The sequence below is a fragment of the Conger conger genome, chromosome 10 (genome assembly GCF_963514075.1).
Source record: "Conger conger chromosome 10, fConCon1.1, whole genome shotgun sequence".
In the NCBI taxonomy this organism is placed as follows: domain Eukaryota; kingdom Metazoa; phylum Chordata; class Actinopteri; order Anguilliformes; family Congridae; genus Conger; species Conger conger.
This window is the reverse complement of record NC_083769.1, coordinates 37,197,862-37,218,819: the sequence shown is the minus strand read 5'-3', so window position 1 is coordinate 37,218,819 and position 20,958 is coordinate 37,197,862. Positions and strand designations below refer to the sequence as shown.

Here is a 20,958-nt window from a genome sequence, read left to right as displayed (position 1 = left end):
CAAAGCGCAGACTCAGAGCTTTTATTAAAGGGTACATACACTTTGGTTTCACCATATAGTAATTATAGCAGTTTTTATATGTTCCATTTCATTGTTTGAGAAAATGTAACATAATTAAATCAAATTATGGTAATTAAATGGTAATGTTTATATTTGGTTGCATATCCTTTGCATGCCATGACTTCCTGATGTCTGTGACCTATCAACAACATCATTGTCTGGATGTCTTATTTTTCTTTGTTCTACCAGAGATACTAAAACTCTTTGCATTTGAATGGATCTCTACTAGTAATTGGGGGTGGGACTAGATTTAGCTTTAAATTATGCTGATGATATTACAACTACTACCCTACTACTACCACTAAGAAGCTTCCAGAATAATTCCCTGAATCTGGGTCATTGTGTTTTTCAAGGCTAAATGTAAAAACCACCAAATCAACTTTTTTCTATAAAGACCCGTGCAGTGTCACATATTTTTCCAGGAGCACGGCTGATAGATAAGGTATGCTTTTTTTGGCCCTTGCTTTGGGTTAGTTCGCTTGGCAATGTCGCTGGTTATCGTTGAAGCCACATTCGCACTTCTAGATTTACACCACATGATGGCGCTAAAAAACTACTTTTTAGGAAGTGCAATGAATAACAGACAAAAAAAAAACGAAATAGACAAATAATTAAATGAATGAATAATGATCATGATCATCGTCTAATAAACAGAGTGATAATGATGATAAGGACTACTGTTTTAATAAGCACAAGGCTGATTCTTACAACTAACAGTAGCTGTAGTAGTATTACTAGTAATATAAGTATTATTATTATAAATAATAATAGCCTATTACTACGAATAAAAAATCACCATCATCATCGTTATATGTTCTTCCTTTTCACATGCCATACAATACAATCCTTCACTGTTTCTCCACCTTTTCCAACTTTGATGCGATGAACTCAAGGACGCTTTGGGCCCCAAGGTCTGACGTAAGAGGTTCGATTTTATTTTTTTAAGGGAGGCGTGGTTGCTTTTACGTCGACGTTAATGTCCAAAAAGCAGTTATTCCCAGTCAACATAGAGGAGCTGCGCAGAACCGGTTACTATCCCCATCAAATAAACGGACCGTAGGCGCTCGTTTTTCTGCAGTTTTGTGAAGTATTTCCCCCGTACTGAGGCTTTCAAGGTGTAAGACTGGCTTTAATTACGTTAAGGTAGGTTGCCGTTGTTTTGTACTATTTTAAATAAAGTAAGATTTTCCGTTTTTGCAATTTCTTCGGATTCAATATCATTTCGTTAATTTTAGATGTAGATAATATCATATACATGTCCTCTTAGTTGCGACACGTTTCTCATTTTAATGTGTATGAAGTTTGCAGCACAGTGTCCCGGGACCGCATAACAACAATCTATAGGTGAACATTATCCCTAAACGTATAACGCGTATGAAATAATTTGTTTTAATAAGCGTGCCTGTGAATTGTCAACTTCAGTAGCCTATTGGTACTCGCTAGATGTATAGCCAACCATATCTTTAACTTTAGCACCACAGACTTTATGATGTAGGTAGCCTATCGTTTTGGGGGGAAACCCACAGGAATACTTTAACCGGAGATTTTAACTCAACTGCAATCGTCATAATATAGATAACAAATAATAAATGAGGCTGTATATTAGAGCTGGTTCCATATTTTCTCAAAATTACCTTTGTACTGTTGTGCAATAACAGATTGTGCAGGGCTGAATTTATTTAGCCTTCTTAATAAAAAAATGCAATTCAAATTAGTTGGCCTTTATTGCTTGTCTGTGGACACCTATGACCTAACTTTTAGGCTTAATTCATCTCATATTTCAGCTATACACATTTCACACAGTATTGTAGCCAACTAGCCATTAATCAGATAATTTAAATAGAATAGAATAATTTAAATCATTTCTTTATCAAAATGACAAAGTGAAATTAGGTGGCAACCCATGTAAAATAAATAGTTTGCTGAAGTATGCCTGAAGTATACTATTTTATACTTCAGAATACTTGAATACTATATATAATTATGCTTCTACACTGAGTATACTATTTTATGGGAATGTATGCACTGTTGCATTTGTCAGATAGAAAAGGTTATGCTGATCTCAATTTAGTCCACTTAGCTGAAAAGTCCCCTGTGGCATTTATTATTTAAACATGTTCACACACAAGTGCAGTAAAACTATAACCATTTTATTTTATTGATCCTGATTCACAGTGGGGAGTGAATGGGAGACCTATCTATGTCTTTTGCCCAGACAGGTTCTCACCCTCAAAAGAAACCATTTCAATGCATCATATCTGTAAACATGTATTTAATAATTTTTTATTGAGGTTTCAAAATGAAATCCAGGATTGGTGTTCATCCCAACTGTGTTTGAAAACAGAGTTTTCAAAACCAAACTGTTTGCCAATGTTTTGTGTATGGTTAGTGGACTAAAATATGCACATCACAATTTATTTGAACAGTTTATTGTAACTCTGTTAAAGGACGGTAAAATACATTTAAGGCATAAATCTTTAACATGCATTACATTACATCAACATGAAATAACTATAAAACATTTGCATTGAAATAAAAGTACATCGCAAATATGAAACATATTGTAGATTTATGCTAAAACCTCCTCAGATCCAGCAATTAATTTTAGTCTCCTGTAGCGCACATGAGTCTCTGGTCTTTATCTCAATATTCTATATATTCTATATTCTATAACTAGCAATTCAACTATGCTGAATACAAGGGGCATTCATTAAAAATAAAATAAAAATATATTTTCACTGCAACATGTTTTTGTCATCCTAAGCTCATAAGGTTTCTTTGTCAAAATGGTTATTTGTCTGGGAGATTTCACACTTAATACCTATGATAGAAGGTTCCATAAAGAACTAAGAAAGGGTTCCTCTATGGAGAGAAGCCAAATCTCTTTAATGTACAGTATATTCATTATGCATGATCATACAGGTTATATGTACACTGTTAAACCCAATATTACCTTGCTGTCCAGATGACTTACACAAAAGGATGCAAAAGCATGTCTGGTATTTCAAACCCCTGGTATTAAACTTGCCTGATGGGAAGCTTCAGACAAATATTACAATTTGCTGTGTTCAATATAATAATCAAGGTGCGCAAATTTTCAATATTTAATTTAAAATAATATGGAATGTACTTAATTAAATACTTAAAAACAATACAGTTTTAAGACTGTTCATAGATTACACATTTCTTGATAAGAAGAACTTGGTCATATGCGCATGCCAAACTTTCATAGCAGATAACTTTTTTGTAAACAACTACAGTAATAAATCTAAAATGCATGACAATGATGCAGAGGAGGAGGAGTATGACAACCACGATTATACAAGCGAAAAAACCGAAAAACCATAGCTGTATGAAACAGGAAAAACTGTTGTGCATTGCCTGTTTTGATTTTATTGAAAATGCTTAATAATTTGACTAAACTGTTTGTTTTGCCTAGCAAGGGGACTTCATGGAGTGTGCTGAGTTTCCCATTCCTGTTAGACTGCAAATTTAAATGATTTGTATTATTATTTTTTCTCACACTTTGGAATGTCCAGTGTTTTTGGTCCATCTGGAGGGCTTTGGCAGCCCAACAAAAGCACTCAGTCTGGCTAAAAAACACGGTCACGGGAGTAGCCAAGAATTCTGGGGCCCCTGGCAGAATCATTCAGTAGGCCCCTTACTGGGTACAAGGCATATAACAAATAATTTGTGGCCCCCTCCTATCGAGCTTTGGGCCCACCTTTAATCAAAATAACCTTTACTGAATTAGCCTTAACTGAATGTGCCTTAATGGGATCTGGGTCACATACTTCTGGTCTTCTTGGTTGGCTCAATTGCACCAGGCAAGATCAGTTGAGCACAGAAAACTATTTGAATCCAAAACAATTATGTATTTGATCCCAGTCTGGTCTTAACCAAATTTTTTTCAGCAGCCAATCCTTCCTTTTCTAGCTGGTAGTCAATTTTGTTACAGTGTGTAATGTATCAATGTAATCATTTGCATCAACTAAACAAAGCCACAACTTTACAAGTAAATCTTTCTGTGCTGATATGGGTTTACAAAGTTTATGACATATTACAACTTAATTTACCAATATTCAATAATCTATGCAATTTCAGTGTTTTTATTCCGGTCTGTCTCCACCTCATTATCGTATGCATAAAAGGACTTACATGAATAATAGATAACATGCAATAGATATTACAGCCTTATTTTTATTGCTTCATCATTGCACTTTTTTCTTGAACTCACACAGAGTAAAGTTTGGATATGATTATAACTGCTCTCTGGTATTTGCAAAATTTCTAAACTTTCTGTTAAACACATTTTTTGCATAGTTACTTGAATACACAGTTTATCTAGTGAGTTCAGAAATATTCTAATTGATACTCCACCAAAACATATAATTCACTATGTTTTTTAATAACCTTAAATACAGCTAAATTTAGAAAACTATTTGGAGAGACCACTGGCTTTTTCTGTAAATATATCCAGCCTGGAATTTCTGTTGAAGTTCCAAAATCATTGCAATATTTATGTTCGTGAGGATCTAGCCACTTTCAGGTAGAAGTCTGAAAAAGTGAGTTTGAGAATCAAAAAAAGATTGTTCAAATGAAAAAAATAAAACTTCATTTTTAGCATTCAGTATTTTACCAGAAAGTTTACTGTACAGTAATATTATCAGTGTTAATAAAACAATAACTATTGGACCATATGTACTCTGTTAGAGTGGAATTAACACTGGATATTTTACTGTGCTGTACATTTCTGGTAATGTACTGAATGTTAAGAATGATCTTCATTTGAGCAATCTTTTTTTGGTTCTCAAACTCAACTTAAAAACTCAATCTCAAGCTCAAACTTCTACCTGGAAGTGGCGTGATCCTCACAAACATAAATATTGCAATGATTTTCAACAGAAATTCCAGGCTGTATATATTTACAGAATCTTTTTTGATTCTCTGTTCCTTACGAGAGTACACATGACTGGTACAGTAGCAGACCTTTCGTTTTGTGCAATGTGCGACCTACAGTACTGTCTGTCTTTCTCCGTTTGGCTCAGAGTGTGCACAGGATGTCTCGGGGTGAGACAGAGCCAGAGGTCATGGACGTGCCACTCCAAGGACAGGACAGGGACATGGGCCACGACCGGCCTCAGAGCCTGGGTGGCACAGAACATCCCTACACTGGGCCAGAACAAAGCACAGCCACGGCGGGACACACAAGTGAGACTGAACCACCGGGATCAATTTGAGTTCTCTGTTCGATTTATTCAAGAACGGTTCTGCTTGGGCTGGATGACTTAACAATCTGTTTGTATTAAAACAAAGCCTGCCCTTCTCCGACAGCTTGCTTTGCTGAAACCATGTTATCTCCTCTATGATGTAGAAGACACTGATGGGAGTGCGGGGGTGTTCAATCTCATGGGTGCAGGTTTTGGTTTTCGCCCAATGCAAAGACACCTTATTCCATTAATGAACTAATCAAGGTCTTCAATCAAACCTTGAATCAGGTGTCATAGTGTTGGACTAAAAAAAAGCCTGCACACACACCAGCACACACCACTCCTGTCAGATGAGATTGCACACCCTTGTCCGAGACAGATGTTGTTTATTACTGACATCTGCATAGTATATACAGATTACTGATATTACTTGCAGATGATATCTCCGGATGTTGCTGTTATTTAGTAATGAGAGTACACACAGGGTTACTGTATCTGTTCTGTGCTCTCCTGTTCAGTGAGATTTTCAGTTTTGTTACTATTAACAATGTTGGGTTTACACCATTACAGAAAAGTGTGAGACCTTTATAGCTTGTGGATAGCATCAATAATCAGTAATTGTAATTTAAAAAATATTTTCATGTATAAGTTTGGAACAAATTTGTAACATTTTGGGTAAATCCTGGCCTCTCTGTTTGAATGTGTGACAGAATCTGAAACAGAAGAGACGCCAGCCTCTGGCAGAACTGGTCTGGAGAAAAGCCATCACTCTTTGACTGATGATGTCCCAACCAATGAGAACTGCTGTCTCATCTCCCAACATCAACATGCATCAACACCCAATCAGATTTTGAGAGCCGGTATTCTCTCCATCACTGATTTAGCACTGAATTTAGATTAAGCAACTAGAGTCGCTCTAGTTTCTTTATAATGGTACTGCAAATAGTCATTTAAAGAAATAATGCAAAATAAAAACAATATGATTACAGAGCTGGGGGAAATTGTTCCCCTAAAGATCATAGCAAGGTGCTGGACCCTGTACAGCATGGATGGTGGCCAACCATGTTCCTGGATTGCACATTTGGCTCTACTAATTAGCAGCTCAAGAAGATCTAATTTATAGCTAATAAATGGGGTGTGCTTTGTTAGGGTTGGAATGAAAACAGACAGGACAGTAGATGTCCTGGAACAGGATTGGGCAGCCCTGCTGTACGGTACCTACGCATATATAATAAAATGGTTCATTTCCATTTCAGATGGTTCCCCCATATAAACACTTTTCATCTTGCCCTACTTCTTTCCAGAGGCTGACAGCGGTGAGAATCCTGTGTCCAGTCTCCAGAACGGCCACGCCCCTCCAATGGGACTTGCAAATGGAGCCCCGCCCATTTGCACTCCACCAACCGTCTCTGCTGCCCATCCCGGATGGCGGTTAGCACAGCCCCCCAAGTGCAGCGCGAAAGCTTCTCACGACAAGAAGCGCCTCCCCTCCACCTCCACCAACAGCCAGAACAGCCTCAAAACCACTGCTGCCCAGATCCAACAAGTGGCTGGAGATGGTGAGAATAAACACACATATTTATGCATACTAGGATGAATTCAATTCACATATAGCCAAGGCTTAATCTGTGTCTGTGAAACTGGCCCATAAAGTTTTTATGTTAATTTCTGACTAACAGTAAGTTTTAATAATATTTAGCAGTAGTGTTGTTTTTGAATATTTAACTTCTGCAAAGGTTGTTGCAGTTGCACCAAATACACGCTCACATAAACATACGCAAACGCATCCTACACCACAGTATACAACCCTCCAGGTTTATCTTTAAGCCACCTTGGTTCCCCCTTCGTGCACTGTGTTTATCTGACTGAAGACATGCTGCCTAATCTACAGCCAGCTACTAACAAACACTCCACATAGATGATACATTTGTACTGAGTCTTCTGTCAGTATTGAACTTTAATGTGTATTTACTCTCAGTGACCACTTTATTAGGTAGACCTGTACAGCAGACCTGCACATGCAAATATTGAATCAGCCAATCATGCAGCAACTATATGCATAAAAGCATGCAGAAGTCACTTTGACCATGGAATGATTGTTGGTGCCAGACAGTGTGGTTTGAGTATCTCATACATTGATGATCTCCTGTGATTTTCACACACAACAGTCTCTAGAATTTGCAGAGTCTGGTGCGAAAAACAAAAAAACACTGATAGTATCAGTAGGCAGAAACATGTTGTTAATGGGAGAGGTCAAAGGAGAAGGGCCAGACTGGTCGAAGTTGACAGGAAGGTGACAGGACATTTTTAACAGAAAAGTGGTCTATAACATAATATGTTACTTTACTTTATTTAATGACAGAATGCTTGTTAACCTCAAATTTGCTCTTTGTTCTACTGACACACGAATGCAGAAAACAAAAAAACATCTAAGAGCAAATTTGGGTTAGAAAATCTGAGGTGCCTAAGACCTTTTTAGACTTACAGTACTGCAGTTACCGGACCTTGGACATTGGGGGTTCAGACAGCTTGTGTGGACCATTAATAATTTACTGACTTTACCAAAGGTGTTTTAATAGTTTTCATAATTGAAGGCAATTATCCATATATTTTTACACATTAAATATTTTAATGACATAATTTTGGCCTGTAGTCCTAAAGCTAAACTGATCTGGTTTGGCTATGGGCCAAGGAATGCTGCTCGGAGATCAGCACTTGATGTGAGAGGTTATGAATATGGCCCTGATGTGATATGAATGAGGAGCAAAGACAATGTCCATGCTAGTTTCTGACATTGCGCTGTGACTTTGCATGGCTTGACTACAAGCACTGTACTGTAACTTTGGATAGCTTTACTCTATCTTTTCTCAGTACTAACACTCTCCCCCCTTCTGTCTGCCTTTCCCACCACACTACTTCCCTTTTTCTACCTCCTCCAACAAACAAAATCTCCCTTTTTCCATTATCTTCACCTTCCTTTGCCTCCAATCTGCTTCACGCCATTTACTCCTTTTCACCCTCTCTTCATTCTCCTTCACATGCTGACTCATCCCTCACCATCACCCTTCTCTCTTTCTGCGATCCCCCTCTCTGTCTCTCTCACGCCTTTCTATCCCTCCTCTTTGTGCTCTTTTCTTTCTGCGATCCCTCCCTCTCTGCACCCCAGACCTGTGCGCCTCCATCGTTCTAGCTTGCCTGTTCTGCCAGCTGTGGGACTGTGTGGTGGTGGCGGGCGAGGGTTGCCACGCCTGCCTCTCGTCTCTCTGCTCCTCCGCCTGCAGCTTCGCGTGCGGCTGCTGCGACCCCGCGTTCCTGGAGGCGCTATTGGCCGAGACCTGGCTCTGCTGCGGGGCGTGTCCGGACGCGCCCTGCTGCAGCTGCGCCGGGGTCGTCTGCGACTGCTCGGCCTGCGACCTCTGTCTCCAGGCAACCGAGTGTCTGGAGCTGGGCATGGAGATCTCTCAGCTGCTCTTCCATTAGCCGCTAGCGCTCCGGGCTAGCGCTCCGGGCTAGCGCTCTGCCAACGTACACTGCAGAAAGCAAAAAATAAGTCGATCTTAAGTATTATAAATATTAGACTAAAATAAGTATTTTAGTCTAATATTTAGAATGAATTATTTCACTTTTTTTTTGCTAAATAATACATAAATATTTCCAGTCAGGGGACACAGCTTGACTCATTTCAAGATTTGCTAATGGGGCAAGAAAAGTTCACAGTCAAGCAAACAGTGACTTTGCAAGCTAAAATGTTCTACTTGAGGGAAAAGTCTCATTACAAAATGAAAACACTTGATGAAGTTGAATCTGTCAGCTTTTCAAAGCCCTCTTCATAGTCACAATCACAGTAGCTCAGGCTGTACAGTGTGTTCAGGCCTCACAAAAAGCTATTTTGATGAGGCTTACAAACTATGTGCTTTGTTGAGTGACTTATTAACGTATACTGGGCAGGGAGGTACCAGCCAACCCACGTCCTTTTGGGCCAAAGAACCAAAACCAAGTCGTACTGTTGGGCCCTGTGCAGGGCCTGTACAGGTGAAGGGTGGAAGGACATGGCACTGTGTTCCATATCAGTTTCCTGATACTGTGATAGGTGATGTGGTGTGTGTGTCTCCCTGTTGTGTGTGATAGGTGATGTGGTGTGTGTCTCCCTGTTCTGTGTGTTATATGATGAGGTATCTGTGTCTCCCTGTTCTGTGTGACATGTGATGCAGGGTGTCTGTCTCCCTGTACTGTGTGATAGGTGATGTGGTGTGTGTCTCCCTGTTCTGTGTGACATGTGATGCGGTGTGTGTCTCCCTACAGACTGCTGTTTGCACTGTGTACTGGCCTGCTTGTTCTGTGTGACATGTGATGCTGTGTGTGTCTCCTTGTTCTGTGTGTTATATGATGCGGTGTGTGTCTCCTTGTTCTGTTTGACATGTGATGCTGTGTGTCTGTCTCTCTGTTCTGTGTGATATATGATGAGGTGTGTGTCTCCCTGTTCTGTGTGATATATGATGAGGTGTGTGTCTTCCTGTTCCGTGTGTTATGTGATGCTGTGTGTGTCTCCCTACAGACTGCTGTGTGCACTGTGTACTGGCCTGCCTGTTCTGTGAGCTGCTCTCTCTGTGCTCAGCGGTGGCACAGTGTCTGGCCTGTGGGCAGGGCTGTGAGGCGTTGTGCTGCTGTGGGGGCGGAGCCGCAGGAGGCATGGCCTGTGGAGAGGAAGCCTGCTCAGCCGGGTTGGATTGTGGGATCATGGAGGACTGCTGTGGGTCCTCCGACTGCCTTGAGATATGTCTGGAGTGCTGCTCCATCTGCTTTCCCGCCTAGTTCCAATCCACACCGCAAAGTCCGGTGAATACCACAGCGGAAAATGACCAAAGATGCACGGATACAGTGGCCACATGGTTGCTTTGTAGCAAACAGTTATTGTGTAATGTTCGTCCTTTTTCAGTCTGTATTTATCTGGCCATTTTTTGTTTCCTTTTTTAGTAAGTAAAATACAGACCTGTTACTGATGAGCGCTGCCATGGTACTACATTTGTCCTTACGCAAAAAGCTCTGAATATCCTTCTGAAGACCCGGCAGAAATAAAAGTTTTAGTTGGATGGCAAGAACATTTTTTTGAAAATATTTTCAAAAATTTTTATTGTCTGTCCTTTGTAGTGTTGGTTTCAGCATAGTACAATATAAGGTTATTGGGATTAAGACCAGAATTGGTTTTTGGAGGATATTGGAACCACAATCAAAGTGGTCAAGTGCACTTTGCCAACATATGCCTGATGTAACATATAAGATATATTCATGTTTTTTGAGTGTCAAAAGCAGTGTTTACCAGTATCTTGTGATACAATCAGTAATCCAAATGAAGGATTTTTAAATTTTGCATTCCAGTACACAGAAAAGGGCTCACTATAAACTCTGTAGCAGATTTTACACCTTACACTGAGAAACTTATCGAGTGTAGACTACCATACACTCTCTTACAGTTGAATTAAAACTGAAGTTGCTGATGTCACCGTAATAATACTAAAGTTTTTTGAAAAAGCAGAATATATTTTTGCAGTTATTCTGCTGTAGTCCTAATGCTCTGAGTGCGTAGTCTGTGTTTTCTTTTAATATTAATAAAGTCAATATGCTTTAAGTACAAATTGACAAATCTATTTATTATGGATTAAATCTCGAGAGTATTACAATTAGATAGATTAGGTTGTACAATGTTTTAATTTCGCAGCTAATGATTACTGTACATCTAAGGGATGACATCACAGTTGGTGTTTTATGTGTACAGCTTCGGCCTTGTTGCTGTGAGACAGGGCTATTTCAGCTGCTGCAGAGTAACTTAAATGTATGCCTTTTTGACACATATTACCAGTGTAACTAGTGTTCAAAATATTAGGGAAAAATGGAGGAAAAAATGGCCTTAAAACCCACAATTTTCTAAGATTGTAAATAGTTTCTTCTTTTCTGATCTGTATTAAAATGAATAGTACAAATGTGAAAACATTCCTCATTTGAAATAGCATTTTTAATGCAACACTATGTAGATTTTTTCTCTCATCCTGTGTAATAAACGTGATCTTTTTTTTCTTTGCCTCTGATCTCTCCTCTGTTTTAACAACCTTAAATTGCCATGCACCATGCAATATCAAGCACAGCCTGCACCATGATCTATCAACTAAACCCAGACCATGTACTATCAACCAAACCCTGCACCATGCACTATCAATCACACCCTGCACCATGCACTATCAATCACACCCTGCACTATCAACCACACCCTGCACCATGCACTATCAATCACACCCTGCACCATGCACTATCAATCACACCCTGCACCATGCACTATCAATCACACCCTGCACCATGCACTATCAATCACACCCTGCACCATGCGCTATCAATCACACCCTGCACCATGCGCTATCAATCACACCCTGCACCATCAAGCACACCCTACACCATGTACCATCAACCACACCCTGCACCATGCACTATCAATCACACCCTGCACCATGCACTATCAATCACACCCTGCACCATGCGCTATCAATCACACCCTGCACCATCAAGCACACCCTACACCATGTACCATCAACCACACCCTGCACCATGCACTATCAATCACACCCTGCACCATGCACTATCAATCACACCCTGCACCATGCATGATCAAACACACCCTGCACCATGCATGATCAAACACACCCTGCACCATCAATCACACCCTGCACCATGCGCTATCAATCACACCCTGCACCATCAAGCACACCTTACACCATGCACTATCAACCACACCCTGCACCATGCACTATCAATCACACCCTGCACCATGCACTATCAATCACACCCTGCACCATGCGCTATCAACCACACCCTGCACCATCAAGCACACCCTACACCATGTACCATCAACCACACCCTGCACCATGCACTATCAACCACACCCTGCACCATGCACTATCAATCACACCCTGCACCATCAAGCACACCCTACACCATGTACCATCAACCACACCCTGCACCATGCACTATCAATCACACCCTGCACCATGCATGATCAAACACACCCTGCACCATGCACTATCAATCACACCCTGCACCATGCACTATCAATCACACCCTGCACCATGTACTATCAATCACACCCTACACCAGGTGTCCAATCTTATCCTAAAAGGGCCGAGGTGGGTGCAGGTTTTTGTTTTAACCCAGCAATAACACACCTGATTATACTAATGAACTAATCATGGTCTTTAATCAAGATGAGTAGAATCAGCTGTCTTAGTCCTGTGCTAAAACAACAACCTGCACACACACCGGCCCTTTCTGGATAAGATTGGACGGCCCTGCCCTACACCATGTACTATAAACCACACCCTGCACCATGTACTATCAACCACACCCTGCACCATGTACTAACAACCACACCCTGCATCATGTACCATCAACCAAATCCTGCACTATCAACCAAACATTGCACCATTCTCTATCAAAATAAATCCATTTACCTCTCTCCCTCACATACACACACATATATTTCAAGGTTGCACGCAGTTACACATCCGGCTGTGGGCAGGGGCTGGGGAGTTTCCAGTGATTGTGTGAGCTTTGTGGAGTGAGGTCGAGGGGGTGCTGGTGGTGGTGTTGGTGATTGGGGGTGGGGCAGAGGAGGAAGGTACTGTAAAATAAAGACTGTACCATAAAGAGGCTTTTGTGTTTCAGCTCTGTTCATCTTACCTTTCACTCCGTCACAAAACATAAGTGTGGTAAAGCTAAAACCAAGGTGTCAAGAACACTGTACTGTTCAATCTGACATATTGTCACATGCAACCATGCATGTGTAACGAGAGAGTTTTGCCTGAGTCCTAGGTCGGAATTGAACCCTGGCCTCTCACTCGTCCAGTCAGCTAAAGGCTAGCCAAGGGGGACGACATTCTTTTGAATTTGACTTATGTCATCAGGGAGCATTGTCGTGGTAACCTGCAATGAGCCTTCACTTTCACTGCGGAGTTAGCTAACAGTCCAAACTAACTGCTACACATGCTTCTTAAAACAATCTATATTTACCCCTGACATTCACCCAGGTATTCAGAGACACATAAATTCAAAGATTATTTCACCAAATAGTAATTATTCACTTGGCTTGCAGAGTTGTTTGGGGTATGGATGGGTTCAGATGGGGGAGGACACGCCTGTGTACTGTGTGTAAAGTTTTATTATGAGTTCATACATGGTTAAATACACACACTGTGAAGTGAGATAATGCTATACAGGTGGGTTGACGTGCAGTATGTGGTGTCGGGAGCTTGGGAAAATAAACACACAACTGGAAAAAAATGTAGAAGATCAACAAATACATTCTTTTTGCTTCGCTTAAAATGATTTACAATGCAATGAAATCTTTTTAAAACTCAAGAGAAGAAAGGGGTTCAGCAAACAGGAAAGAGAAGTGGCAGATGAAATAATGAAATGGCTGACCCACTGGTCGAAATTCTGATCGGAGCAGACAGGAAGAGGGACACATAACTCCGCTCGCCGAACCCCCCCCCCCCACTCCGTCTCCACCTGTGCTCCAACCCACATCGGGCCCCTGTGTTTAAAGTGTAATTGCTTCAGTAATTGACCTTTACGAGACTTGGCAGACAACATTACCACAGAGGAAGAGGACAGGGCCAAGAGTCACACATGCTCATTACGAGTCTCGGAGAGAGAGAGAGAGAGAGAGAGAGAGAGAGAGAGAGAGAAGCAGCAGCACAGTGAGGAGATTATAAAAACAAAGCCAGGGCTGCACTCTTACCTGAGAATCCATGGGGGATTATAAAGTGCACACATGGATGACGGGGCCTGACATGTGGGTGTGGACAGGAAAGCCAGCTGCCCCTCCCACCATACATGAGCCCCCAAAACGCCACAGTGTGAGCCACTAGTGCACCGGACAGACTCATTAAAACACATGTTTATCAGACACCGCATATCTCCAAAGTCAACTATTATCCATTTCAAAGCCACATTGTTATGTTCGGTCATGTTATCACAACTGACACATTAATAATAATTGTCAGCTTGAGCAGTGTAGTTATTGGCCTTTGTTGGTCTGCGCCCTTAAAAATGGCAAAAACAGAATTGCAAAAGAGAGTAATGTTCCTAACCGTAACACTTATTACAATGTACATGTTCACTGATCGTAGAAAAGATCAGTTTCGCTCAAGCTCAACCCACTGAAATGTGTTTCTGTTCTGGCACCAATTTGGCAGCAGGGGGACAGGAAGTGCTTGTTTATAGTAGCGATGTGCGAAGCCAGCGTCAACAGGAAGTTCAGGAAGTGAACAGACAGGAATGGCGTTGGCTGACGGGGGAGCCCAGGGGATTGTGGGCCCAGCCCAGAGTTGTGTTCCACTGACCCCAGACCTCAGATCAGCCGGCTTCAAAGGGCCGCTCGCCCGCCCGGAGAGGAAGCAGCTTTTGCAGTGTCACCTTACTCCAGCACTGTGCCAGACCATTCCCCGCCATCCCGCTAACTCTCATAGCCCCACATACAGCACTGTGCTACACTGTTCCCCTACACCCCGCCATCCCGCTAACTCTCATAGCCCCACATACAGCACTGTGCTACACCATTACCCTACACCCTGCCATCCCGCTAACTCTCATAGCCCCACATACAGCACTGCGCTACACCGTTCTCCTACACCCCGCTAACTCTCATAGCCCCACATACAGCACTGTGCTACACTGTTCCCCTACACCCCGCCATCCCGCTAACTCTCATAGTCCCACATACAGCACTGTGCTACACCGTTCTCCTACACCCCGCTAACTCTCATAGTCCCACATACAGCACTGTGCTACACCGTTCTCCTACACCCCGCTGACTCTCATAGCCCCACATACTGACCAGCCCCCTGCCTGTGTTACTCACTCAGATGTCCAATGGTTCCAAAACCTTTTCCTGGAGATCAACCATTCGTTACGTTTTCACTTGAAACCCAAATTTGCAGCTCATTCGATCCCTAGCTGTTGAATGACGTACATCATGGATGAGATATTAACAGGTGTTTTGTTCTATGACATAAATTACACCCATTAATATCTCACACCCATGAAGCTGCTATGTACTTCAATAAACTAGGTTGCTAACCAGTTTCTATATCAAAACTACAACAAACTGTTACAACGCGCCAAAATCAGTAGTCACCATTGTATTGTGGTGAACTGCATCTAGACAGTAAAACAAATCAAATCTCAGTGAAACTGGATGGATAGATAGCAGTCTGCGTCAGTGGAAACATACAGTGGGTTCAGAAAGTATTCAGATAAAATTTCCATTTTGCAGAGATTTCAGTTTTTGATTGTTAATACATTTGCAAAAATGTCTAAAAGCATGTTTTCCCTTTGTCATTACTGGTTATTGAGTGTAGATTGATGGGCAAACATTTTATCCATTCAAATTTCAATCTACAACCCAATAAAATGGGTAAAAATGTAAGGAGTCTGAATATTTTCTGAACCCACTGTACTTCAATTTCAATTTTGGGTGAACTGCCCCTTTAACAAAGCTGCCCCACCAAAGTTCAGCTGTGACCTTTGAGTGACCGTCTAAGTCCTGAGCCATGGCCTCTTTGGACTGTCACAGTGAAATTATTGCCCTGTAGGGATGAATAATTGTTCCATTTTCTATTTTCTTTTGTTCTATGCAAAAAAAAACTTTCCGGAGAAAATTTATAGTAGCACCACGGCAAAAAGCTTCATGCTGGCAAGCTCAGCAACTCAGCACATTCCAAGACCACTAAACCAGTGTGTAAGCAGTCAGTTCCGTGGAGGCTGTGTTACAATTCTCTTTAGTCACAATTCATTACCAAATAAATATCAGACACCCTAACCACAACAATTCAATCCTTCAATGCTAAAAAACTGGTATTCTTTGTTGAGAAAGTTGAAATAAGCTCCTGCCTTTAACATTAAGCTTTCATTGTATGAGGAATCTACAGCAATATATTTTGATTTGCTTTATACTGTACACAGGACAAATCCATCCAGATGCATCCTTCTCTTATATCCATGATTCTCTAGGTAGTTCACTCCTTTCTGTCCCTAAAACTTCTCACCAGTCTCCCTTCTCCGCTCTCTCTGCCTTCGTTCTGACTCTCCAGTGACTCCAACATCGGGAAAATACTCATTGCTGAAAAAGGCTAACACCAACTGTTCAGCTGCACCATCTCACCAAACACACAAGCTGCACAAGTCCAGAGGGTATCGAGGAAACTGAACAGTAAGCGTGGAGATTTATTTTTAGATTAAATATCTCACAGTTCACTTCTTTAAAATGAAAACAGCAGAGGTACAGACTGTGCCAAAACCAACAGCCCAGCATGACTCCCTCGGGCATTTAGGGTACCCACGCCTTTAAAAACACACAAGAACATAAACATAAAATGGCTACCTGCCCGGTCTCCATTGCAGAAAAAGTAGAACAGCCCTTCCCTCCAAAATATTTTTATATATTTGTAACACACCCATGGGGTGTGAAAATTCATTTGATATCAATTTATTTTAGTGTTACCCACTCAGCTAAGCCCTGGGTTAAACTAATAGAATTCAACAGGGAGTGCAGACACAAATTACTAAACTAATAAAGAGTCACATATGGAAATAACTTTTTTTGCAAGGATAAGTAGAAATATAAAGTATATATTGTAACAGGGGCAGTGTAGAAAAAAAAACATATTTTACAGTGTACAGGACCTACAAGCAACCAAGATGATTATGATACACACATCAATTCTATTGATTCTGTAGACTCATATATAATCCTGTCATAATTACAAAGGCTAATGTACTTTTGGTTACCACCCTTTTATCACAATAGGTGTGCTCAATCACAAGCCTCGGGATTGCAAATGTCCGCCGCAGATAAAAGGGTCATAAAGCGCCCAGAGGGCCCCCAGGAGGCCACTGGTTCCAGCCCGTTTCTCCCGGGCGTGAGTGGGGCATGGCTGCTGTCCAGGGCTGTAAAGGAATCCTTTTATCCCGAACATCAATCAGGTTTAATCTGGTGCAGTGCACTTCATAATGGGACTGTTACTTACACAATACAGCCACACTTTGCTAAATACTGTCCAAAAAAAAATAAAAAGAAATACGATTGCACTTTATTCACCCAAACGCATTGATTTTTTACAGCTCAAACAGCAAATATTTAGTTTGTTTCATATTTAATGGGATGAAAATTAGTGCATCAAAACTGATTGAATCCTTGGGGATCTGTACTGCAAGTGGCTGTTGATGTCCTCCTATTCAGTACTTCAATCAAAACCATTAAACAGAATGAGAAACTGTACTTTGATTAATGCACCAAGCAGTAATTCATGTAAAGTATCCCTTTACATGCGCATTAAAAAATGCAAACATTAGCGAGTGTTTACTGGAACTTTGGTGGTTTCAGGCATATCTCTTTCATTTGAACTTTTCTCACTCTTCACAAAGGCTTTAAGTGCCTCTATTAGAATGCTGCCAATATAATTGTCTTATAAACCATCATGAGGCAACAATGGCAGTACACTTACCAATATCTCAAAGTCCAAAGTCTCATTTATCCAATGGTATACTGTCACTATAATGTACCAAGACACTCATACAAATGCACTTAAAGAAAATAGATTTGGCAAACCCATGAACATTCACATCCTCAATAATATGCTTAGTGTTTGTAATTACTGCTTTCTACATGAGCAACAATAGCACTCAATGCACAATCAAAGAGCTCAAACTCACCGTGTATCTGCAGGAATGCAGGATGATGGACTATATTCATCACATCACTTAGGAGTTATTTATCTAAACACTGCTTGCCTCACTGACATTGATAGGCATACTTTCAACTTCTGACATTTCAGTATCTGACAGAAAACAGAGCATTGAATGATGTAAAACATGGCTGCCCAACCCTGTTCATGGAGAGCTACCATCCAACAGTAATTTGGCTGACCCGTTTCTACTAAATAGCAGCTCTAGCTGTTGAATGAGGTGTGCTTTGTTAGGGTTAGAGTGAACACCTACAGAAAGGTAGATCTCCAGGAACAGAGTTGGTCAGCCCTGAGGTAGAATAACCACACTGCAACATGGCCCAGTTGGCATTCAAGAAGTGTGGTCCCAGAGGAACGAATCTTGAACAAGTGTGCACACACATACAGTATACAACAATAAACAAGTGGAGCAGAGCAGAACACATTATTGAGACCGCAATGTTCTCAGCGTAGATCTCACACACAGAATGAGTACAGCTTATGAACCTTTTTATAAGCTGCAGGGATGCATTACTGAACCACAGGACCACAGAGACCCACACAGGCCCGGGGCAAGGCAGTGTCATGTGTGGTAAATGGTAAATGGTTGGCATTTATTCATTCATTCATTATCCTAACCTACTTATCCTGAATAGGGTCGCAGAGGGGCTGGAGTCTATCCCAGCATACATTGGGTGAAAGGCAGGAATACACCCTGGACAGGTCGCCAGTCCATCGCAGGGCACACACACCATTTACTCACACACTCCAATCAGCCTAACCTGCATGTCTTTGGACTGTGGGAGGAAACTGGAGTACCCGGAGGAAACCCATGCAGACACGGGGAGAACATGCAAACTCCACACAGAGAGGCCCCGGCCGACCGGGATTTGAACCCAGGACCTCCTTGCTGTGAGGCAGCAGTGCTACCCACTGCACAATCCGTGCTGCCTGGTTGGCATTTATATAGCACCTTTATCCAAAGCACTGTATGCTCCTCATTCACCGATCTACACACACACACCAACAGCGTTTGGCTGCCATGCAAGGCACCAACCAGCTCGCCAGGAGCAATTGGGGATTAGGTGTCTTGCTCAGGGACACTGTTGAGGACCCGGCCCTAGGCCCGTCTGATGAGAGATTGACGGGGGATGGGTTAGGCAACACTTCAACATATCCTGGGTGAAATCGAACTGACTGCCAGATGACCTCCTGAGCTAATGTCGGCCAATGTGTGGAGGACCATATATTCCTGGGGTCAGGCAGGGTCATGTATGGAGGGCTATATAGGCCTTGGGTCAGGCAGGGTCATGTATGGAGGGCTATATAGGCCTTGGGTCAGGCAGGGTCATGTATGGAGGACCGTACAGGGCTTGGGTCAGGCAGGGTCGTGCATGGAGGACCGTACAGGGCTTGGGTAAGGCAGGGTCATGTTATGGAGGGCTATATAGGCCTTGGGTCAGGCAGGGTCGTGCATGGAGGGCTATACAGGCCTGGGGTCAGGGTCATGTATGGAGGGCTGTATGGGTCAGGCAGGGTCATGGAAGAGTACGGAGCTGTGTGCCTTCTTCTGCATTTTCGCATTTAAGAAATAAAGCGGAAGGAGTGAGGATTGAAAACTGAGAAACTTCAGTAAATAATCAGAGCTAAGAGCCAGATAATTACATTTAGTGTCATTGATAGTATGGGTGACATCATTAATGCACTAGAATGGTTGTTTATGCTTGGTCTATTGAGTCCATTCAGTCATTGGAAATTCAATGACTCCACGTGGCTGACGTCTTTGTTGAATCTGAAATTTTATAACTGGTTCAGTGCAGGCCTGCAAGGTCAGGTCATTGACATGCTATGGCCCCTAAAATAAAAAAGAATAATATATTAAACTTGAGGATTTATCAATAAATGATCACAAATGCAGCATTTTCTCCAATTAGTGGGGGGAGAAAACAGGTCTGATTAAAGGCCAGGTGAATGAAAAGCAAGGTCGCCCTCTAGTGGAACACTGTGGTGTCATATCTGTTCACACATTGCTGATGATGAAATGGCAGTATGCAATAGGAGGCATTGATTTCCCTTTGACTTTTGCTCTACTTACCCCACTATTTGATTTGATGGTGTCAATATGAATAACTTTGTATACAATTAATCAAGCCTAGAGCACTGTGTGAGGAAAGGATTCAGGACATTTGCTGATCACACATTCAAGACATCGAGTTCACTAGTTCATCCTCCGGCAAAACTGATTACAAACGAAACAGTTAATTCTGGTTTTAGGCAGACAATCACTCGTGTTTATTTCGTCTTACAATTTTAATTTTTTTTCTTTTTTACTTAAAAATTCTTTTAAAAAAAAAACTGACAAAATGATATTAGTAAAACTACGCAGCTTGCATTTCAGTGGTAGCATAAAGAGAAAAATAATCAGATTACAAGTCATGAGTACAGTCTGTGGAAGAGGAGGAGGAAATGGAAGGGATAGAAGACAAGTTGCAGTAATTTCCCTTTAAGTTTGTTTGAGACAGGAGATCAGAAGTCTTTATTACAGTACACATTTCTAACACAGCAGCATTGGAAGTCACCATCTTTCATCATAGCTCTAGATTGCATTGAAGCCGAGGATACCAGATCAATCAATAAAGTTAAGCTTATTGTAGTTATTCTGGAACAAAATCATGCAAGCTTCTTTCTCATTAATGAAAGAATGGTCATCTGATAACATGAGACTGAATACTTCTTTAAAAACTGATTGCTCTCCAGCCATCCAGCGAGATGGACACAAAACCTGAACTGAGCATAAACATTTCTAAAAATATTAATGTTTACCAATAAATGCTATATAAAACTATATGTGTAAATGTGTACTACTCTCTCGGGCACCTCTTGAACAAAAATAAAAAATAATACATTTTAAAAAAGCTTCT

The 20,958-nt window shown here is 41.4% G+C and overlaps 1 protein-coding gene across 1 annotated transcript; it reads left to right on the top strand.

The window, feature by feature from the left end:
* Positions 1-1,063: 1,063 nt before the first annotated feature.
* On the top strand, positions 1,064-11,341 carry zgc:113363 (uncharacterized protein LOC791449 homolog). The gene is made up of 5 exons (XM_061258525.1): positions 1,064-1,203; positions 5,109-5,271; positions 5,981-6,130; positions 6,575-6,829; positions 9,826-11,341. Exons 2-5 carry the CDS (start codon positions 5,121-5,123, stop codon positions 10,080-10,082), a joined length of 813 nt encoding a protein of 270 aa, XP_061114509.1. The 5' UTR covers positions 1,064-1,203; positions 5,109-5,120; the 3' UTR covers positions 10,083-11,341.
* Positions 11,342-20,958: the final 9,617 nt, after the last annotated feature.